Source organism: Rhineura floridana, chromosome 7, assembly GCF_030035675.1.
Source record: "Rhineura floridana isolate rRhiFlo1 chromosome 7, rRhiFlo1.hap2, whole genome shotgun sequence".
Lineage (NCBI taxonomy): Eukaryota > Metazoa > Chordata > Lepidosauria > Squamata > Rhineuridae > Rhineura > Rhineura floridana.
The window spans coordinates 118,317,497-118,341,601 of NC_084486.1; the positions used below are offsets into that span (position 1 = coordinate 118,317,497).

Here is a 24,105-nt window from a genome sequence, read left to right on the forward strand (position 1 = left end):
ATTTGTGCACCAAGAAGGCCAGTTCAGAGAAAGTAACTCATCAAAGGTATATGCTAAACATTTTACAAAGCCAGAGTGATAGAAAAGTAGATGTATTACATCAGATAGGTAATAAAAAAGCTATTAAATCTTTCAGGCCTGGAGTATTGCTTCTGTTTTGCTCTATGAAAGATAATCACTTTCCCAATAATGGTCCTTATATTGCCCACAATTAAAAAAGAAATGATGTCAAATACTAGAACCTCCCCCACCTTAACATGCTGCTATACATGGCGGTTTAATGCTCTTTGATTGTGCAGTGATCAAAATTCTGCTGTTGTAAGCAGATGAGCTCTCAGACCCCCTCAGAGCAGGTATATATAGTGGTGTAAGTCGCCTAACAATACCACTACAGGGCATTATAGCATTCCCTGTAATGATTGTAATAAATTGCAAAAATCTTAGCCCAAAATGAGCAGATCTTAAATCGTTGCCTCCAGGTACAAAGAAATGGTCCCTAGGTGCCAGCAGAACAGAGAGTGGCTGACATTCAGATGGTGTAGAATGCTGAGTGATTGATGCCACCTTGAAGGCTAATCCACTTGATGTTCATTGAGTAGGAGATGAAAGGAGAAGGTTACCAAATCTTAGACCAGCTTGTGTCATCCACTTCAAGGGCCATATCTTTGACCACCTGCCAGTATAGAAGTGGTCTTTGAACTGGACCTCTGAATTTAGTAGTATATAGAGAAAATATATCACCTGTAAAGCATGATGCAGCCCTTTCAAAGCTATTTACGATTCCATTGTGCTTGACTATTGAGTAACACACACTTTACTAGATGTTGGATTTGGAGGTATTGAAGTGAGGAGAGAACAGGATGCTCTGTCTTAGATTACAAATCTGCTCTTGTATATCACATCATCAGATCTCCTTGCATCCCTAAAATGTATTTTGAAAGTGACTGGAAAATGGATGTACAGAAATAAGGAAAGCCATTGTGAGTCAGACTTGTATTTGCACATGGCATCAGAGCCTTTTGCAAAGAGGTGTGAAAGTTCGTTATTTCACACATAACAGAGGAGGTGAATAACTGGAAACAGGATTAATATGATCCTAAAGGACTAAGGATTATTAAAATGTTACTGTTTCCATCGGAAATACTACCAAAGGAAAGGAATTTTTGACAGCACACACAGAGGAATAGGAAGTTCTAAACTGTTCTGAATGGTTTTGGACTTGATGCAGATTCAGGAGGAACAGAACGTTCCAGTACCTCATGTTTCCTGTTCCCCCACTTCTTTACACATGAAGGAGAATGTGCAAATGCAAGTCTGCCACCTGCAAAAAGTACCTAAAGAACCCCTTTGTCAAAGGTGGAATTGGGCTCTGAGTTAGGGAGGGGGAACTTCTGTGGAAGAGAGAAGAGCACAGGTGGATTTACAGAAGAGAATTTCTGGCATTGTCTGTAGATATTTATGAACAATTTATATACAGTACTGCTTAATTACAATAGTCTCTTAGTAGTATACACAAGGAATAAAATACAATGAAAATAAAAATTCATTTCTTTAAAGGTGTCCAGTGGGCACTAGCCATCATAACAAAGGGAACTGTTTTGAATTGTTAGAACTGATATCAAAGAATGCCTTATGTTCCCTTAAATGTTTTTGGGAAATATTATGTGTCATGAACCTGTAATGGTCATGAGTTATTAAAAATCTAATAACAATACTTTGGCTCCCGTAAGGGACTCTGGGAGACGGTTACAGTTAGAAAAGACAAGCCTTTGCCAATTTGCAAATTTGAGTTTCACTTCCCAGCTGAAGACGGTTAGAAGAAGCCTTAACAAGCTGCACCTGTTTATCTTTGCTGATTAGCAAGTGCCTGGTACTCAAGGTCATCCTTGGCCTGTACAGTTGGAAAACACAGTTGGGAGGGGGGGCCTGAAGGCGCGAAAATGTGAGAAACATCGAGAAGAAAGTTACATCAGCCAATTCCTGATTGGTCAATTAATTTTGGACCGTTAGGATCCTTTTCCCTTAAGTATAGGGCTAGAGACCCATAGCCGTTGTTCTCTGTTCTCTGCCTATGCTGATTGGCACCAGAGTTCCAAACCTTTCTGCCTTATGGTTCCAGGGGTTGCTTATGGGAAGGCAACCTATGTCTGGTTCCATTGCTTTATGTTGAACATCCATCTCTCTTAGGAGAGGTGCCACGCAACCAACTACCTCGTGTGTAAGTAGTTAGTTGAGTTAATTATTTTCTTGTTGTGTGTATGAATTCTCTTGTAAGAACCTAAACCCCTGTTGGGTGAATGGTCTTAAAGGATTACTTGCTGCTATTTTGTTACGTGCACTTATATATCTTAATAAAGCTACTTCTATTTAACCTGGTGTGTTCATTTGAGAGAGGGAGTGGTTCTGGATTCAGTAACTTGACCAATCTCAGTCGCTAACTACCAAAGAGGGTTAAGAAGTTAAAAGCTTGGATTTTAAGTATTAAACCAGAGGTGCCTGGCAAGGAGTGTAACTGTGACTCTTGCCTTTTAGGACCTTGGTTTTATATATCTTCTGGGCTCAGAGATCCCCTGGCTCTGAGCGGACCAGTATACAGGGGTGGTGGCAGCCTACCTTCTACCTTGCAGGGTTGTTGTGAGCGTACACAGCCTTGGCAAGGGTGAAGTAATAGCTTTTTGGTTCCAGTCTCATTTCCCTAAGGGTGGGGGTCTGAGTCTGATGCATGAACCCGGTACCTTGAGGGTCTGGGGGTCATGACATTATGAGTCTCTATTTGCATACAAAGATCCCCCGTGGCGCAGAGTGGTAAGCAGTGGTAACGCAGCCAAAAGCTCTGCTCACGGCCGGAGTTCGATTCCAACAGAAGGAGGAAATTGAATCTCTGGTAAAAGGGGTCAAGGTCCACTCAGCCTTCCATCCATCTGTGGTCGGTAAAATGAGTACCCGGCATACGCTGGGGGGTAAAGAAAGGCCGGGGAAGGAACTGGCAATCCCACCCCATATATACGGTCTGCCTAGTAAACATCGCAAGATGTCACCCTAAGAGTCGGAAACGACTTGCACTACAAGTGCGGGGACACCTTTACCTTTATTTGCATACAGAAGCCTCCAAAAACAACACTAATAATATAAATGTTTTTCAGATGGATAGCTTATATTTATCAGTTGTCACTAGTAGTATACCCATATACTGTATATTGTTAAACTTTATATTTTTGCTTGTCTTTTCTCCCTTTCTATTCTGTCTCTGCAAATAGTTGATGTTTTAAAGAAGATTGACATTCCATCTGTCTTTATTGGTGAAGCATCAGCTAAGTCTCTTAAAGAAGAATTCACCTATGAGAAGGGGTATGTAAAAGTTTAATTTTATTTTGGTAATTTTTAAACTGTCCCCCATGCTGTTTAACATCTATATGAAGCCCTTGGGAGCAGTTATCAGAAGCTTTGGGGCGAGGTGTCAGCAGTATGCTGATGATACCCAGCTCTATTTCTCCGTAACATCTGAATCAGGAGAGGCTGTGCAAGCCCTGGACCACTGCTTGGACTCGGTGGTGGGCTGGTTGAGGGCCAATAAACTGAGTCTGAATCCTAGCAAGACGGAGGCACTGTGGGTTGGTGGTTCCCAAGTTCGGATAATTGGTCAGTTGCCTGCTTTGGACAGGGTCGTACTCCCTCTGAAAGAGCAGGTCCATAGCCTGGGGGTGCTCCTGGATCCATCTTTGTCACTAGAGGCCCAGGTAATCTCAGTGGCTAACAGTGCCTTTTACCAGCTTCAGCTGGTGAAACAGCTGCGGCTGTTTCTGGACCGGGATAGCCTGACCACTGTTGTCCACGCACTGGTAACCTCCAGGCTGGATTATTGTAATACGCTCTATGTGGGACTGCACTTGAGGTTGGTCCGGAAGCTGCGGCTGGTGCAAAATGAGGCGGCGAGACTGCTCACTGGAGCAGGGTATCGCCAACATGTTACCCCGCTGCTGAAAGAATTGCACTGGCTGCCCATTTGCAACCGGGCCAAGTTCAAGGTTCTACTTTTGGCGTACAAAGCCCTATACAGCTTGAGACCAGGGTACCTGAAAGACCATCTTACCCCTTATATACCCAGTCGATCACTGCGCTCTGCAGGTGAGGGCCTCCTACAGATGCCATCTTATCAGGAGGTTCATTCTGCGCAATATAGGAAACAGACCTTTAGTGTGGCGGCACCTACCCTGTGGAATTCCCTCCCCTTAAATATTAGGCAGGCGCCATCTCTGCTATCTTTTCGGCGCCTTTGGAAGACTTTCCTCTTTCAACAAGCCTTTTAGGTTGAGACCTATCCCAGTCTGCATCTGTGGCAGTGTTGTTTAATATGTTTTTTTAATAATGTTTTTAACCCTTTTAAAAAAAAATTAAAAAATGTTTTTAATGCTGTTTTGTTTTAATGTATTTTAAGATCTGTTTTTATGATGTTTTAAAGCGTTTTACTGCTTTGTTTGCCGCTCTGGGCTCCTGTTGGGAGGAAGGGCGGGATACCAATTAAATAAATAAATAAACTGCTACTATTCATCTAGTGGTTTGTCAACCATTGTATGAATTTTTTGACACTAATAAAGTGTTATTCAAATTTAAGTATGTCAATCAAATGTCGCACAGCGTTTCGAGGCTGGGGGGAAGGATGTGGATATAGGACACATCTGAGGGTGCTTTCTATTCAGCTACCTTAACATGAATATTGTAAGTCCTTAATATTAATTTGTCCACTCAACACAATTTGTTATAAAAAACTGGGAAAGTCCATTTTTCTTGACACCCCTTCCCCTTTGCTGGAAGTACCCTCTGTGAAGAAAAAAGAGAGAGATAGCTATGATTTTTAATTGTTTGTAAGGAAAAATAATGATAGGGTAAGAAGCAGGCCACCCCAATAGTCTAAGTCAGCTGCTTATGCCCTACTTTCAAAGCCAAAACTTGGATGAGAATGACAACCCATGTGATGAATAACTGTTTATTCCTCCCCGAAATTATTGTGGTAGGAGTGCACTGGGAAAATAATACATTGTGATTAAAAGTTAGACCTATCCATCAAAATGAAAATTCAACTCTGTCCCTTTTTCAGTTGTATTTCCCCAGTCAGCTTCGCTTAATTTCTGAGAAAAGAAAGGGGTGGGATGAGGAAGTTATGCATTTAAAGTTTTTGGAAAAACCACGGCAACAGAACTGCTTGGAATGTTGGGAGCACCCTGATTCAGCTTGACACGCCATGTTAGTAACACAAATCCAACTCAGGAACATGAGCATCCCCAAACACCCCAATTCACCCTGTTCTTCAGAGTACTCACAAAGTGAATGCACACCTCTAGCGAATTACTTTCTCTGGATGAATGGAAGCATTAAAATAAGCTTGTGTCTTCAAGATTATAAGTTACAGTCATGTAACAGATGTTAAGAGTAATAAAGAACTTGGTTGCTATGATATGAAAACTTAATGTGGCCTTATTGCTAAGTTGATAACATTTGTGTGTGTTTTGATGGCTTTTTAATTTTTGATATAACATTGTGTTAGGAATCAATATGGGGTACCATCTTTCCCACTGAGAATGTTATTTTGTACACTTAGAAATCTTGAGTATGTTTGTTCTCTTTCAAAGTGTATGAGGTCATTGCAAAATTTCCAAAAGGAAATTGATGTTTTCAGATTTTGTACATAGACATGCCCTAATGCAAACTATTTTCTCATATTGAAAACCAAACTCTGTGCTTCAAATTCACAGTTCCCTTTATGTTGTTTATTATTAATATTTTATTTATGCTCCTAAGGAAACCTCTTAAATCAGAATGCTTAAATTACTGACAGCTAAAAACTGGATTTGACAATTGAGTTTTTCAGGAGAAATGTTACCTTAGTTAGAGGATAGAGTTATGCTCTCACTCATGCAGTCTTGTAATAACACTATTGCTATATAGTGTGCCAGGAGTATCAGATAATTTCACTTTATATCTGTTGCCTATTCACAGACTATTAATAGTTAGATGCTACCTTTCTGCCTTATGTCAAGGGAAAAACAACAAAATAGCCTTATATGCAATAGATAGAAAAGTACAAGTTGAACATATTTCTAGTTTTTCCTTTCCAACATTTACTCTGAGCATGATGCTAACAATTCATTTAGCCCTTTTGACTTTAAAAACACATTTTGCCACCTTTCTATGTGCACTCATTCATGAATAATTCCATATTTACAACCATGTGTCCGCTATTTTGGAAAATGGTAGGTCCTGACTCAGTGCCATAGGATAAGCATGTATGCCCAAATCAACTTTGTAGTGACTTAATCCAGAAACATAACATTTCAACAGTCTCCGTAAACCTACTTTTTTATAGGACCCTACTGTTGATCCTGGATTATATTATGATGAGCGTGCTGTTAACCTGTTTATCATTATATTGCATGTGAATTAACTAATTACATCATTGATTAAATAGTTTAACAATACAGCTTGTAAATGGCAATTTCACTCGTATGGATAAATATTCTGACTTCATTTTTGGTTGCTGTCTGAAATTCGTTGACAGGATTTAACCCATTTTGGTAAAGTGAAATACATTTTAAATTCAATTGTCTTCTTTTTATTCTTTAACAGAGGCCATATTCTGTTAATCCCAGAATTCAGCCTTCCTTTGGAGTACTACCTAATTCCATTTCTAATTATTGTGGGAATCTGTCTCATCCTTATTGTTATTTTTATGGTAAGTATAACCTTCTCTCATGCTTCCACCTCCACAAGATACAGTGCCTTGCAAAAGTAATCAGACCCCTGACCAATGCTCTCATTTTACTTACTGAATTACAAATAGTGCATTGTAATTTCGTTCTGTATTGTATTTTATTTTGAAACACTGTAACTCAAAATCAATTATTGTAAGGTGACATTGGTTTTATGTTGGGAAATGTTTGTAAAAAACATAAAAAAATGAAACTTGTTGCTTGCATAAGTATTCAACCCCACACACATTAATATTTGGTAGAGCCACCTTTCACTGCAATACCAGCTTTAAGTCTTTTGGGGTAGGTATGTACCAACTTTGCACACAGTGTCAGAGGGATTTTGGCCCATTTGCTTCAGGTTGGTTGGACATTGCTTGTGGACAACAATTTTCAAAGAGTGCTACAGATTCTCAATGGGATTGAGATCAGGACTTTGACTGGGCCACTGCAGGACATTCACCTTTTTGTTCTTGAGCCACTCCGATGTTGCTTTGGCCTTGTGCTTAGGATCATTGTCCTGCTGAAAAGTGAATTTCCTCCCAAGCCTCGGTTTTTTAGTGGACTGAAGCAGGTTCTCTTGCAGTATTTCCCTGTATTTTGCTCCATCTATTCATCCTTCAATTTTAACAAGATGCCCAGTCCCTCCTGATGAGAAGCATCCCCATGATGCTGCCACCACCATACTTCACTGTAGGGATGGTGTATCTTGAGGCATGGGCAGTGTTAGGTTTGCCATGAGGTTTGGCCAAAAAGTTATATCTTGGTCTCATCTGACCATAAAACCTTTTCCTACATCGCAGCTGGGGCACTCTCATGCTTTCTGGCAAACTCCAGACATGCTTTCAGATAGTACTTCTTGAGTAATGGCTTCTTTCTTGCCACCCTCCCATACAGGCCAGTGTTAGGCAGAGCTCTTGATATGGTTGACTGGTGTACCATTATTCCACTCCCAGCCACTGAACTCTGTAACTCCTTCAAAGTGATTGTTGGCCTCTCTGTGGCTTCTCTCACAAGAAGTCTCCTCCTGGTTCGAGTGCTGAGTTTTGAGGGACAGCCTTTTCTTAGCAGTGCCTGGGTGGCGTGATGCAGCTTCCACTCCCTGATTATTGATCCAACTGTGCTCATTGGGATATCCAAACACTTGGATATTATTTTGTACCCTTTCCCTAATCTATGCATTTTTATTACATTCTCTCTCACTTCTGTAGAATGTTCTTTGGTCATCATTTTCCTTCAGATCCACAGCCTGACCAATGATCCTTCAACAGTGGGGTTTTTAACCTGACATCTACTTTAATGGTTCGCAGATGGAGGCCAATGGTAAAGTAATGGTGTTCTTGATAGGGCAATTTCTTTCATCTGTGTAAACTAGGAGCTTCCACAGCACAGGGGTTGAATACTTATGCAAGCAACGTGTTTCAGTTTTATGTTTCTTACAAACATTTCCCAACATAAAATCAATGTCACCTTACAATAATTGATTTTGAGTTTCAGTGTTTCCAAATAAAATATAGTACAGAACGAAATTATAATGTACCATTTGAAATTCAGTAATATGAGAGCATTGGTCCGGGGTCTGATTACTTTTGCAATGCACTGTGCGTACAGAGCTGTGATATTGCCAAAATCAGTTTGGCCCAAAGTTTATTTGTTTGTATGGGTTTTTTAAAAAGAGAAAGAAATAAGATTTTATGGCAGTATGTAAACCATACTTTAGAATTCTTAAGACATGCACTCAGAAATATCTAAAAAAAAGTCTTTGATGCTGTCACCCATTCGAGATCTTCAGGTGTGCACCAGTTCAAAGAGAGCTTCTTTGTGAAAGGGCATTTATAATCATTTTAACGGATGCTGCAAACGTGAAGTTCCACATCTGTTGCAACAAATAGGGAAGCTCATGTAGGTTGGGAGGCCCTTGGTATGCCTCAGCCCCTGTGCCCACAAGAGACCTCTGAATCGGATGTCTTTCTTTCTGGAAGTTACTGAAAATGTAAATATTGTTTTCCCCATTTGTCTTTCCCAAAATTAAAAGGTATCATTCCCACTGTTCATTGCCTATGAGTTTAGAAGTGAAATAGTGCCACCCAATAATAAAGTAGTGGCTTCTACATATTTGGGGGACTCCACAGGTGATGAAGAAGTTCATACATATATAAATTAAAATTTAAAGAATTAAAAACCCAGAGCAGCAAGGACTTAGGAGCAATATTTATTGCAGTTGATTCTATAGTTTCTAGAGTAACTCAACCCATTGTCTGGAGATGAAACTACCAGGTTTACATAGGATACCAAAGATAGGAACTTCTGTCTTTGCTATGTTGTTTGGGGGAGGGGAAAATACACTAATGGTCAGCCACCACTATAACAAAATCCTAGATTTTCTCCTCATTTTCTATAAGCACCTCTCACTTCTGTCTCAGGAGAAAAGAACCTAATGGAACCAGCTATCGGGCAAAACTATGTTAGTCTCTCAATTAAGTCTATGGCTGAGAGCTATTGAGACATGGAATGGTGGTGTATTTGGAGTGTGTGTGTGTGTGTGTGAGGAAATAAGAGGGCAGTGGGAGAGAGGGAATTGACTTACTGAAGCCCCAAACCAGTCATAGTATGCATTCTGGAGGGAGATATTAGACTGGGGACTGTGTGCTGTGAGATTACAAAACTCCCCTCGCTGCACTATGCAGATACATTTCTGGAGAAAGGAGATGAATACATTTTACCTTTCACAGTCCCACTATACAGCAATAAAATGCCTATGTTAAGGTCTGGCGGCCAGTCCTGCTATATGGCATAGCAGGGGAAGGCCTCAGGGTGTAAGGAAAAACAAGGTTTTCGTTTTTGCCTTCCCCTCCCCCTGAATCTCCCTTCTTCCTTTGAGAGCAAGTGACCAGCACTACAAGGCCGAAGCTCTGAACAGAAGCCCTAGTCTTAAGAGATGAGGATACACTATAACATTTTGTCACAGATCCCACTGGTTATAGGAGTGTCTAATGTTGTTTTGTTCCAGTGATTGTTCCCTTTATGAGTTTATGCTTTTCTAGTTGTGTAATAATGTCTGCTATATGCAAAATTTGGATGACATAATTATCTGCTAAAATTCCTAAGAACAGCATCTCATAAGAACACAAGACGGAAATTCAAGCCAGTGCCCATCTAGTCCAGCATCTTGTTCTCACAGTGGCCAGGCAGCTGCCTATGGGAAGTCTGAAAGCAGGACCTGAGCACAACAGTGCTCTCCTTACTTGTGATTCCCAGCAACTGGAATTCAGAGGCATACAGCCTCTGACTGTTGAGGTAGAACATAGCCATTGTGGCTAGTAGCCATTGATAACCTTATCCTCAATGAATTTGTCTAATCCTGTTTTAAACCCATCCAAGTTGGTGGCCATCACTACTACTTGAGGGAGTGAATTCTGTCACCTTGGAATGGAAGTTTTTGTTTCCTAACTATTACAAGCGGCTTTCTTGTCTTAGCTGTTCATATATGCTGGAAATCTGTACAAGTGCAGTGAGACCTAGCGCAACCTGGAAACATTCCTTGGCTGAGCCGAATACACGTGGAGGCCTCCATGTGTATTGCACAGATCTGTGATATTGTCAAACTGCATCTTTATGTAACGTACCCAACATCTCCACTTGCACTTGGCAAGACCTAGCACAGTCTTGGAGATATTGTGGGAACTGCTAGACTTGTCACCTTGTTCTAATAAGGACTTGTACTTGTTTGCTTGAAATTCCATCAAGGCAAAACACAAATCCTATACTGGAGTTTGTCTTGATATAGTTTTTGATTAATACGGGACTGTCTCAAAGAACAGAGATAGTCAAGGATATGTAACGTTTTAATTCTGTATTTCTTACCATTATTTTAAACAATATTGCAAATCTGATACTGATTGAAAATTTACCCAAAATTAGAACTTTGAAGTGTGATTTTTTTCAGGTTTTGTTTTTAGGCAATTATTGCAGAGTTTCTTTCTACAAAATTTGTCATCCTGCCATTTTTGTGGTAGGTTTTGACAATTCCCTTTCCCTGTTGGCATTATATTTATTTATTTGTAACACTTTATCCCTCCTTCCCTGCTAAACTATCACCAAATAGGAAAAATATGTTCCAGTTCTCAGCTGCATGATAAATTCTTAGCAGGAGTTGTGATGAAACAAAATCGTAATTTTGTCCTGTGCATCAGCTACAGTAAAAAGTTTCAATTATTTGTGTACTGCTATTCAAACATAACACTCAGATACCATCTTATCCGGAGGTCCGTTCTGCACAACATAGGAAACGGACATTTAGTGTAGTGGCACCCACCCTGTGGAATACCCTCCCCTTAAATATTAGACTGGCGCCATCTCTGTTCTCTTTTCAGCGCCTGTTGAAGACCTTCCTCTTTCAACAAGCCTTTTAAGTTGAGACCTGTCCCAGTCTGTGTCTGGGTTAGAATTGCTTGTTAATATGTTCTTAAATCTTCTTTTTAAAATGTTTTTAATCTTAGATGTTTTGAAACCTTTTTTAAGAAACCTTTTTAAAGATGTTTTATTTCAATGTGTTTTAAAGTTTGTTTTTATGATGTTTTAAAGTTTTTAGTGCTTTTGTTTGCCACCCTGGGTTCCTGCTGGGAGGAAGGGCGGGATATAAATCAAATAACAAATAAATAACACTCAACCATAGTTAAGTATTAAGTAAGGTACCATGACTATATCTGCACTGACATTGGCTTGATTTATACATGATGCTAAGCCGTGGTTTGTTTAGCAAAAGTGTGGTTTGCTTGGATCGCCAAACCCAGCCTAGCATACTAACCACGGTTTGATTTCTGGCAGCAAACCACTATGTGAAGCCATGGTTTGTTATTGGTTTATGTGCCATGGCTCGTTTTAACTAAGGTTTGGTGTTACGTCCAAATCCAGTACCTTTGATTAACTATTGTTTGTTTGGCCACCTCAACCCAGCTACAGACGCACAAGGCAAGAGCAGCTGGAAAATAAGTAAGTTTGAGAGAAAGAAGCCATGGTTTGTTTGCTTATCTGGGAGACAATTCATGTTTTGTTTAACAGACTGTATTTAAAACATTGTGTGAATACAGCTGTAATTTACCGTGTATGAGTTTTCATATTTCTGTCATGGATTCATCAGAAGTGAAGTTGCTTGTTATTGCAAAACTAGTTCATTGTATTGAATGAATGAATGAATGAATATTCCCCCTTTTCTCCTAGAAGGAGTTCAGGGCAGTTGTGATCTTGGCAACAATAGCTCTAATTTCTTTTTATAACCTCTGTGTCCCTTTGTGAGAATATGGGTGCTTTCTTCAGAGCAATGGACTTAATTTTGTTTTAAACAAATAGTTTTTTTCAAGTACATGAAGTAAGGGAACATAATGTTCAACATTCAAAAAAGGCAATTTCAACACAATTAGAAAATAAATAAGTATAATAACAATAATAAATGGAGGGGGTGGGTGGGAAGGAGGGGAAAGGGGAGGGAGGATGGGAAGAAAGGAAAGGAAAGGGAGGAAAAAGAGGAGAGAGGAAGAAGGGAGAAAAATGAGAGGGGAATAGAAGAGAGATTGGAGAGTGAGATCAGAAGGCATCGCTAAGGAAGAGGAGGGATGTGTGAACAATATTCATATTTCAATATATTGCCATTTGACATATACATAACATTTAAATGACAAGAAGAAGAGGTGTCAGGAATGTTAGGGTGAGGCAGAAAGGTAAGGCGTTTGGGATGATTCTAGGGTGATTCAACCAAGGACCTCTCCATAGAGAGTCGTGAGTGGAGGGAGGGCTCCAGTCATCCTTCTTTGTTGCAATATGGCTAATAAACATGTACCATTTTGTGTGAAATGTGTCTTCCTTTGAGGGGTTATGTCATTTTCTTTGTTGGATGATTTTCTCCATAAGGGCTATTGCCCAGATTTGTTGGTACCATTCTTTCCTTTAGTCATGGTCTACCTGTTTCCAGTGGCATGCCACAATGATGTGAGCTGCTACGAAAAAGGCGACCAGTAACTCCTTGAAGTGCAAAGCCTCAGTGTCTCCCTGGAATATTGAGAGGGCTGTGAGTAGATCAGGTGTTGTTTGTTGTTTTGTGATGAGTCCAATTTCATGGGATACTTTGTTCCAGAAAGTCCAGATGATTGGACATGTTCACCACATATGGAAGTAGGTACCTGTCTCCCCACACCCCCTCCAGCATAATGAGTTAGTATCCTTAGTGATTCTGCTGAAGGTGTCTGTGTGTGGGGGGGGTCAGGTACCATCTGTGGATCAGTTTTGAAGGAGTTCTCTCTCAGCCTGGCTGAAGCAGAGCTAAAAGGGATATTTTTCCCCAAACAGAATTCCATTTGATGAGATCAGTCTCAGTGTTGGTATCCTGGTCCCATATGTTTCAGAGGCTGTCCAGGGTTCCAGTTGTTACTTCTATTAGTAATTTGTATAGAGTTGATAATAAACCTTTATCTGTGAAGGAGCTCCAGGAGAGATTTTCAAATGGGGCCAGGGTTTTAGTGCCTTGCTGTTTGAGGGGATTGGTGTGAAATGTTGTATTTGATGGAACTGGAACTATGTGCAAGAGGAGGGTCCCAATTTTTCTCTTAATCATTGAGGGGTTATGGGAGAAGAGCTAACGAAGAGATCTCTAAGCGTGTAGACTCCTTTGTGTTCTCAATTCTGAAACTGTGTCAGATTGTCTGTGTGACAGATTAGCGGGTGATGTAAGGTATTATCGGGGAAGGTTGGGAGAAGAGGCGTTTTCCCCAGGTTTTCCCTACTGCTAGATCTGTGAGTAGAAAGGGGTTATTCAGAAGATCTAGGCCTTTATTATGGGAGTAAGTGAAAAGTAGCGCTCTTATTTTTGCAATGGATTTAATTGTGGACCTGTGTACAACTTAATTCAGAAAAGAAGCAGAATAGATCTGTCTGCTGAGGCAATCCCACCATAGGGCCAGTTGGACTTGCACATATTAATCCTACAGGTGAAATTGATAGTTTTCTGTATCATGGTTGACATTCGCATGTTATTCTGATGTCTTGCTGAATTTAAAGGTTTCATGGATGAGATGGCAGCAGAACCTCTAGAGATAAAACTGATAAATTGAATGTTTGTTCTTTGTAGGCCTGACTTTTCTGTAAAATTATTTAAAGTGATACATGTTTTTCAGACCATACTCAGTTACTTTCTCTAACCCAATTCTGTTTGTGTTGAAGAAACAGCTGCTTTAATTAAAAGTCAAATCAAATGCTACTTAAATTGGTCTGAAAAGTTCAAAGAAATTGCAGTATATTTTAGATAAGGAAGTGATTATTAGGGTTAGACTTTTTGCAACTTGTTTCACATACATACACTTGAACCCTCAAGCAACAACAGCAGATTGTGGTTGGCCTCTAATAAAAAACCAGGCAACTAGTTTGGATTGATTCCTTGCAGGTTAAATGTCTTCTCTGTATGTAATTTTGAAAACTAGAAGAAACTGTTACAGCTCTCCTAATTGTTTTTCATCAAAAGATACCTTCCAAAGAAGCTGTGTGTGGTCCCTAAGGTGCTTACTAGATGCTCATGACTTGTTATATCTTTATTTTTATTTTTTTAAGAGATCCTAGCCTTTTTGGCCTTGGTATGGTAGATTAGAATTAGATGCCAGAATAATGATTAGAAGCTAGAAACAAATAGGTTTAAAAAATCAACCTAAAACAAAAAAGCCTGCTATGCTAATCCATGATTTAATTATGGATGAGATGGCAGACCTGATGTGTGTTAGGGAAACCTGGGTGGGGGAGCAGTGTGGGCCAGACCTAACCCAGCGTTGCTTGCAGTATTCAGTGCAGTACCAAGCCAGACTGGAGGGACAGGGAGAGGGAGTTGCTGTGATCCACCAGAGTTCATTCTCCATCACCAGGAAACACCTCCCCTTTGGAGTGAGAGAGGCAGGCCTGCATCTGGTACTGAGCCAAAGAGACAGGCTATGGATACTGTTGGGCAGCAGGGTAGACAGTACACCAACAGTATTCCTGGCTGGCCTGGCCAAGGTGGCCTCTGGCATGGTGCTGGAGGAGCCCAGGATAATGGTCCTGGGTGACTTAAACAATCATGCTGCAGATGCCTTGGGTTCCTCTTGAGATTTTGTGGCCTCCATGGCGACCATGAAATTGTCTCAAATGGTCATTGGCCTAATACACACAGTGGGGCATTCCCTCGATTTTGTCTTTGCTCCAAGTGGGTAGGAGCGTAGTCTGGAAGTAGGTGGGGTGGATATTATTCTGTTGTCATGGTCTACCACTTCCTGGTGAAGTTTGGTTTTGCAGGACCTACTCCTGTCAGCAGGAATGGAGGAACTATTTGGATGGTCTACCCTTGGAGGCTGATGGATTTCTGATGGCTCTGGGGGATTTTCCAGTGGATAGAGCAAGTGATCCTGTTGAAGGTCTTGTTTCACTGTGGGATGAGTAGCTCTTGAGGGTCCTCTCTGGCACTATGGACACTGCAAAGTTTCCTGGTATTCCGAGGAGCTGTGGTTAATGCAGTGGGCTGGATGAAGACTGTATTGCAAGTGGTGGAAATCTTGCTCTGAGGCTGGCCAAACATGCGTTAGGACATGTAATTGTGCCTACTACACAGCAGTGAAGGCAGCAAACAAGTTGTACTTCACTGCATCCTCAAGGAGTCAGCTGGCAGAGTTGTTTCATGTGGTCCGGAGACTGGTCACCCCGGATTTGGTCTGTAAACTATCTGCAAGCAGCTTGCAAGACTCTTTGAGGACAAAGTCATTTAACTTCATAGTGACTTAGGTGCTGCTGCAGTAAGTCTAGTTGAGGCATGCACTGCAGTGTCTAGCCCAGAGTTACAGTGCTATTTTCAGTTGATGTGTCTTTGTTGTTGTTATGTGCCTTCAAGTCGATTACGACTTATGGTGACCCTATGAATCAGTGACCTCCAACAGCATCTGTCGTGAACCACCCTGTTCAGATCTTGTAAGTTCAGGTCTGTGCCTTTATGGAATCAATCCATCTCTTGTTTGGTCTTCCTCTTCTTCTTCTCCTTTCTGATTTTCCCAGCATTATTGTCTTTTCTAGTGAATCATGTCTTCTCATGTTGTGTCCAAAGTATGATAACCTCAGTTTCATCATTTTAGCTTCTAGTGACAGTTCTGGTTTAATTTGTTCTAACATTCAATTATTTGTCTTTTTCGCAGTCCATGGTATGCGCAAAGCTCTATGTGATGTTCCTATGTATTAGTGTATATATGGTAAGTGCTGGTTGTTTAGAGTATGCATGGTAAGTAGTGAAAGAGGAGGGGGAGTGAATAGGCAGTAGAATGCGAGATGATTGGCTGAGTGTTTAAAATGGCTGAATGTATAAAAGGAAGAGTGAGAGTGGAATCTGGGGGGGGAGAAGAGAAAGAGTGGATTGCTTGGTGGGGTTTAGAGAGTTGTTTACCAGGAGGGAGGTGGAGTTCGGATTAGTATTGAGTAAAACCATATGCTTATGTGCCTTAAGAAGAAATCTTGTTAGCTTTGTTATCTGTAATAAATACTTAATTTGGTTTACCAAAGGCCTGATCCTTGGCTGGGGTTTCACAGACCAGAAGGGAGGGTAAGGTAATGACCAAGGCTGAAGGGGAACTGTAACGAATGGTGGCAGCGGTGAAGAGAATAACAATACCAGTATTCAGAGTCTCTGGGAATACTAGTATTGGGACGTTACTGGTGGTTGCCTAGCAGGGGGATCTGTTGAGATCTGTGCTAGAGCAGGTAGAGAAATCATAAGAGAGAGCGGTCCGGACTGGTGGAGTCCCTGGTGGTGCCTAGAGACAGGCAGTAACCACGAGCAGGTAGGAACCTGACAGGGAGAGCCAGGGAAGGACGCCTCACATGTGGTGGCAGAGGTGGGATACGAACAACAGAGAATCCAGATACGAGCAACAGAGAATCCAGATACAGTGGTGTGGCAAACAGAAATAACAAAACAAGATTACTTGTGAGAGTGACTGGCAAAGAGTGTGTGGCAAAGAGTGAGTGAACTCAAACACCATGGCTGAATACATAAAAATGAAAAGAGAGGAGCTGGTGGAGAAGTGCATAACATTCAATTTACCTCACGAGGGTAAAGGGGTAGATGAATTGAGGGTAGCACTTATAGGATTTGCAACTGCCCAGCAAAAACAACCTGTCAGAGAAGAGACCCCAGAAGGATATTTAAGCAATCCCGCTTATATAGAGTACTTGAGAGAGAAGTTAAGATGGGAGGCTGATGAGAAAGAAAAGCAGCGGGTCTTTGAGGCTGAGGAAAAAGATAAACAGCGGGAGTTGGAAGCTGAGAGATTGAGGATGGAAGGTGCAGAGAAGGAAAAACAGAGGGAGTTGGAAATTGAGAGAATGAGATTGGGGTTGGAGGAGAGGGAGAAGCAACGAGCATTGGATGCTGAATTACAAGTAGAAAAGTTAAAATTTGATAGAGAGAAATTTCACTCTGAGGAGACAAGGAAAGAGAGAGATGGAGCAAAAATAAAAATTACTCCAAAGGACTTTGCTGTCTGTGAGCCTGGTCAAGATCCTCAAATTTACCTCAGCACCTTTGAAAAAGCAGCTCAGTTGTGGGGGCTACCTGAAGATAAATACATGCAGTATTTATCAAACCTGATTAAAGGGGAATTGGCTGAGGTATACCAATATTTCCCCTCAGACAGGCCCGTCACCTATGCTGAATTCAAAGAAGCAGTGTTTAAAAGATTCAGACTGGGGCCTGATTATTTTAGAAAGCTTTTCAGAAACTGCCAGATACAGACAGGGAGGTCTTTTGTGGAACTGGGAGCAAAGTTGATGGATATATTTGGAAAGTGGATGAGTAGTGCCAAAGCTCAGTCAGTGGAAGAGGTGAAAAGCCTCATGATACTGGATCAATTATACCATCAGTTACCACCAGAAATAAGGCTCCTGGTCAAAGACCGTTCCCCTACATCTGTGCAGGAGGCCACAGAGATGGCGGATCACTTCGCCTCTAATAGAACTGGCTGGGTGGGGAAAACATCAAGAGAGTTTAAACCCAGACCATATAGTGCTGGCAGAAGGGATGTGGTTCCACAGCGAGTGAGTCCTCCATTAAAATCTGAAGGGCACAGGACACCCCAGAGTGGATCTGTGTACCCTAAAAGTGAGGAGAAATTATGCTACAAATGTGGTAGACCGGGGCACCTACGTTTTCAATGTGAGGTTGCCAACCCCATTAGTAATCCTGCTCAGACAAGGGCAGTGAAAACAGAGCCCAAGGCTTTAGAAACAGCGAAAAAGGTTCAGTTTTGCCAGATAAACTGGACAGAAGTAACAGACCTTGATTCAAGTCTGAGAGAGGAAGTGAGTGTACAAGGGGCAAATTATTGGGCATTGCTTGATACTGGTGCCGCTCAGACATTACTGAGGCCAGATTTAATAAAATCTGAGGAAATATTACCTCAGGAAATGGTGACTATCCAAGGAGTGAGGGGTCAACCAGAGAGTTTGCCTGTGGCCCTAGTGAAAATGGAATGGAGAGGCCGAAAGGGCCTATATAAAGTTGGTATTAATGCCCAGCAACAAGAACCAGTAATACTGGGAAGAGATGTTATGGGGGCACAGGGGAAAATATATGTAGTGACCAGACAGCAAATTGGCAGAGAAAAAGAAGCCATATTAAGGGGGGCTGAAACAAACAGGGTGGAATCTGTTAACCAGCCTCAGGTCACCATAGCAACCACTAGCAGGCCTGCTGAAGAAGACAAACTGTATCAAGTGGTCTCTGGGGAAGAAGCAGAGCAATTCAGGGAAGAGCTGCATAAAGATAGAAGTTTGAAGCAGGTAAAGGAACAAGCCCTGACCCAACAGATTCCTTTCACTGACAAACTGAGGAATCAAGTTGTGTGGGAGAATGGGATTTTATATAGACTGTGGATGCCTGCTGAGAGAAAGGATGAATGTGAACCAGTGAAACAAATGATGGAAGTGGTGAAAGAGAATCTCAGTCAAGCTCAGCAGAAGCAAAGTTACTGGTATGACAGAACAGCCAGAGAACGTGTGTATGATGTGGGAGATATGGTTATGGCGTTCATACCCAGGAAACATGACAAATTACAGGCTAACTGGGAAGGACCATATACCATCAGAGAAAGGCTTGACACAGTGACATATGTAATCACCACAGACCAATTAAACAAAAGCAAAGTGGTTCATGTAAATATGTTGAAGCCTTACCATACCAGGGATGCACAGGTGTTGCAAGTTACCTTATTCCCTGAGGGAAGTGGGCCTGAACTTCCAGATCTGGTACAGGAAAGCAGAGACAAAGGAGGGGTAGATCAAGTGGAATGGTCAGAGAAGGTGAAGGAGGAAGTAAAAGAGGAGATTCTGAGAGTTTTGAAAACCTATAGGAATCTCTTTAGCAACAAACCTGGCCGAACCAGTATAGTTATACATTCCATTTATACTGGAGATCATGCCCCAATCAGATCTGTTCCATACCGTGTGAATGGGAAAGTTTTGAATGAGATCAAAAAGGAGGTGGAAGATATGCTGGAATTAGGAGTGATCAGGGAATCCATCAGTCCCTGGGCCTCAAGTATTGTCCTGGTTCCGAAAAAAGATGGAACGACCAGGTTTTGCATTGATTATCGGCTAATCAATAAAATTACTGTCCCAGATGCATATCCTATGCCTAGGGTAGACGCAATGTTAGAGTTATTGGGGGCAGCAACCATTATCTCTACACTAGATCTCTGTAAAGGATTTTGGCAAATGGAACTAGACGAGCAATCCAGAGCCAAAACTGCCTTCAGTACACCAGATGGGTTATATGAGTTTGTGACCTTACCCATGGGACTAAGGAACTCACCAAGTTCATTTCAGAGGCTAATCAATACTGTGTTGCGAGGCATGTCAGATTTTGCAGTGGCCTATATCGATGACGTGGCCGGTGCCACTGACAACAGTGACAACAGTATTGGAGGCCTTAAGAAAAGCAGGCCTCACAATAAAAGCTAAGAAATGCCAGTTTGGACTAAAGGAAGTAATCTATTTAGGACATAAGGTGGGGAGTGGGAAAATCACCCCCTTATGGAGCAAGGTGGAGGCAATACAAGCGTGGCCGATCCCCTTAACCAAAAAGCAAGTGAGGGCATTTCTGGGTGTGGCTGGATTTTATAGGAAGTTTGTGAGAAATTTTGGGGAAATAGCAACCCCCTTGCATGAATTAACAAAGAAGAAGTGTTCTGAGCGTGTGGTATGGACGGATGAATGTCAGAAGGCTTTTGATCTGCTGAAGCAAGCCTTGTGCCAAGGACCCATATTAATAGCACCAGACTATGAGAAACCATTCATCGTGGCTACAGATGCATCGGACCTGGCGCTGGGAGTCGTCTTGCTACAGGAGAGAGAAGGCACCAGACATCCAGTGGCGTACCTGAGTCGCAAGCTGACGCCGAGGGAGAAAAACTATTCGTCGGTCCAGAAGGAGTGCCTAGCGGTCGTGTGGGGACTGAACAAGTTGCGCCCATACATGTGGGGACGAAGATTCACAGTGACTACGGATCATCGGGCCTTGTTATGGTTGCAGACTATGAAAAACCATAACACTATGCTGCAGAGGTGGTCCTGGGCCCTACAGGACTATCAAGTGGACTTCCAGTTCATAAAAGGCAAGGACAATGTACTGGCCGATGGACTTTCCAGGCAAGTGGCTGGGACTGCAGTGACGTGACCAGACAGAGGAACAAAGAAAGACATTTTCCCCATAGAGACTTTTATTTGTTAACGCGACGTATAAATCCTGGAACAGGAATAATACTCTGCCGTTGTTTAAGGGGGCAGAAATGTGATGTTCCTATATATTAGTGTATATATGGTAAGTGCTGGTTGTTTAGAGTATACATGGTAAGTAGTGAAAGAGGAGGGGGAGTGAATAGGCAGTAGAATGCGAGATGATTGGCTCAGTGTTTAAAATGGCTGAATGTATAAAAGGAAGAGTGAGAGTGGAATCTGGGGGGGGAGAAGAGAAAGAGTGGATTGCTTGGTGGGGTTTAGAGAGTTGTTTACCAGGAGGGAGGTGGAGTTCGGATTAGTATTGAGTAAAACCATATGCTTATGTGCCTTAAGAAGAAATCTTGTTAATCTTGTTAGCTTTGTTATCTGTAATAAATACTTAATTTGGTTTACCAAAGGCCTGATCCTTGGCTGGGGTTTCACAGACCAGAAGGGAGGGTAAGGTAATGACCAAGGCTGAAGGGGAACTGTAACGAATGGTGGCAGCGGTGAAGAGAATAACAATACCAGTATTCAGAGTCTCTGGGAATACTAGTATTGGGACGTTACTGGTGGTTGCCTAGCAGGGGGATCTGTTGAGATCTGTGCTAGAGCGGGGAGAGAAATCATAAGAGAGAGCGGTCCGGACTGGTGGAGTCCCTGGTGGTGCCTAGAGACAGGCAGTAACCATGAGCAGGTAAGAACCTGACAGGGAGAGCCAGGGAAGGACGCCTCACACTCTCCAACACCACATTTCAAATGAGTTGATTTTTCTCTTAATCCGCTTTTTTCACTGTCCAACTTTCACATCCATACATGATGTGGAATGAATTTGGCTGCTATGATGGATGACTGTATCAGGAGAGGGGGAGTGTGATCCTGTTACTATTACTTGATCTCTCAGTGGCTTTTGATACCACTGACCATGGCATTCTCCTGGATTGACTGTATGGGATGGGTATCAGAGGCAGTGTGCTACAATGGTTCCATTCCTACCTGCATGGCCAAGTCCAGACAGTAGCATTGGGGCAGTGCTCTTTAATTCTGTGGCATCTTTGCTATGGGGTTCTGCAGGGCACTATTTTGTATCCAGTGCTATTTAACGCAGGGTGTGAAGATCCTCCATTAACTCTTAGTATACTGTAACAGTAAATATAAACAGTACCTTCAACATATTTTACAGGGATAATAGCCATTTTGCAAGAGAGGGCAAATCCTAGTGCTTAGCTTTTTTTCCTACTGCACAGGCAGCCTATACACTTCCTGTCCTCAAACGTTTTGTAAATGAAAGAACATGAAAGATGGAAGAGAAAATAAGAATGAACAGACAGACAGGAAGAGGAAAAAACAAATTGAGGGAAATTAGAGAGATGGTGTGGGAGCAAGAAAAATAGAGGTGCCTTGAAAAGAATGGGATTGTAAGGGGATGCTCCATTTTTGCGGGGAAAGAGATAATCTCCCTTAACCTATAGTCAGGTACTGAGACTCATCTCTTCCCCCACAAATCACAACAATGATGCTGAGCCCCCACCCCAAATTATAATTTTTGTGACTAGGTTTTGCCCTCTCTTGCAAAATGGCTATTATTCCTATATATTGAAGGTTCTGTTTATATTTACTGTTATGGTATACTAAGGGTATAGTTAGGGTTAATGGAGGATCTTCACAAAATGGCTGCTCAAAAACTGCATACTTGTTGCCTCTAACCCATGTTTTATTTACAACACTGTCTGGAATAAGGTCCAGGCCACAAACTTATTAATATCAATATATCTGCTTCTCCTTCAGTTTGTGACTGACCTTGTGCTTCTTGGCCTACCTTGTTCAGTCTGCAGAGCCTTGCAGTTTGTTGGGCCTAGTGGACCTTGTCTTAGTCTGGAAGTCTCTCTGAGATGTTGTCTTCTATTGAACTGAACTTTCTAGATGTCTAGTCATGTGATACGAGTCTTCTTCAAGGATTAGTTCTCCAGGATAGGTGATGGACAAAGCTAATACTGGCAAACAGGAACAAAGCTCCAGTTATCCTGTGAACTGTACTATGACACAACAGAGACCTGTCCTATGCTGCAGCTGCTGTTACCATTAAGAAAAGAAAACAGAAGGACAAGGAGGCTGAACAAAGAGCTGAAAGCAGAGTCAGGCCTGCCCTGTGATTTTCCAAGCTGAGCAGCGAGGAGGTACCTCAAGGCCTGTGGAGAACTGCAGCTGCTGGATACAGTTTTTGGAGCACAGGCTGCTGAACATTAAACTGCACCACTTTGTGTTTGGCTAGGACAAGAACAGGGATGTTCAGAAAGAAACAGGAGAAAAGTTGGTTTTACTGCTTTCAATTCCTACTTTCTGTTTAGCCACTTTAATTGCTAATCTTTTGCATATCTCTTCAACCTAGAAGTTCCTTTTCCCAAGTCTGTTATTGTAACCACTTTGTACTAGAATGAGTCGAAGACTGCTGGTAGAAAACTAACTCCCCTGCACCACTGACTAGCAGTGTCCAACAGTTCACCCAACCACCACCTACAGTGGTTGTGCTAGCTGATGTACCTCATGTACCCTCTGCCAACACAATATTTGCAGTTATGTTCTCATCTGCACCTGGTGATGAACATGAAGAATCTACTGATGCAACCCCTACTGCTGCTGTATCACTAATGCTCAAATATGCGCCTTCCCCCATCAACAATTAAGGGGAAGATGAGGAAGCTCACACTGCTGGAGATGCTGAAAGTGCTCACTCAACCACATCTGGTAGAACATTAGGACATAAGGGCATTATGAGATCAGCTTCCAAGTTCGTCAAGCATGGTCAAAAGACAGTGACTGAACATTTTCATCAAAATGGCCAACGCTATGTTAGGTGTAGAGCATGTTTTGAGTTTCTAAAAATAGTAAAAATATTTTCATTGATTACTAAAGCCCCCCCCCCCAAAATAGCAAAAGGAACCGTTTACTGGAAGACAACAATTAAGAAGCATTTGGAGCAATCCTACACAGTGAAAGTGTTAAAGCACTCTGACTGTGAACCTTGACAACTGTGGAGGCTGCACTCATTTCTTCTTTGGGAAAAGCAATTTCCAAGGCAAATAAAAAACTACCCAACAAAGTTGGCACTATTCTGCTGCCCATATGTGCAGATGCAAAGGAACTGACTCTGAGTGCATACTCATTTGCTGCAAGAATGGCTGTGAGTAAAGTAGCACCTGCTTTTTCCTTTAACAGTAGAGAATTGGTATGTGGGCCCAAGATGGACTTTCAGTATTTGACTCCAGCTGCGCACAAAGAATTTCTGCATGGCATTGTAGAAAACGACAGACAGCCTCACCAAGAAATTGACTGCTGACACATTGGCACTGTTCTCCTGAGGTGTGATGGTACTGAGGATCAGAATTGCCAACATTTATGTAGTGGCAAAAATCATTACAAAATCTGCTGATGAGGAGCTGTACTTTCTAGGTGCCAGTGAAGCTGCAGCCATGGTGCGAAAGGAGTACTGAATACAGTTAAAGATGCATGCGGCAATATCTGTCGTAGCTAGGCACTTCTTCATGCATGCATCCTCCTTGGTCACAGATGGAGTGTCCACCAATACAATACAAAA

General features: G+C 41.9%; 1 protein-coding gene across 4 annotated transcripts in view; it reads left to right on the forward strand.

Moving 5' to 3' along the window:
* The window catches only part of RNF13 (ring finger protein 13), an 85,605-nt gene that overhangs the window by 43,026 nt on the left and 18,474 nt on the right, over positions 1-24,105 (forward strand). For all 4 annotated transcript variants that reach the window (XM_061637013.1, XM_061637015.1, XM_061637014.1 and 1 more), the window contains 2 exons: positions 3,258-3,348; positions 6,622-6,727. In XM_061637013.1, the coding sequence (XP_061492997.1) occupies positions 3,258-3,348; positions 6,622-6,727 (197 nt within the window). The remainder of the gene's footprint in view (positions 1-3,257; positions 3,349-6,621; positions 6,728-24,105) is intronic.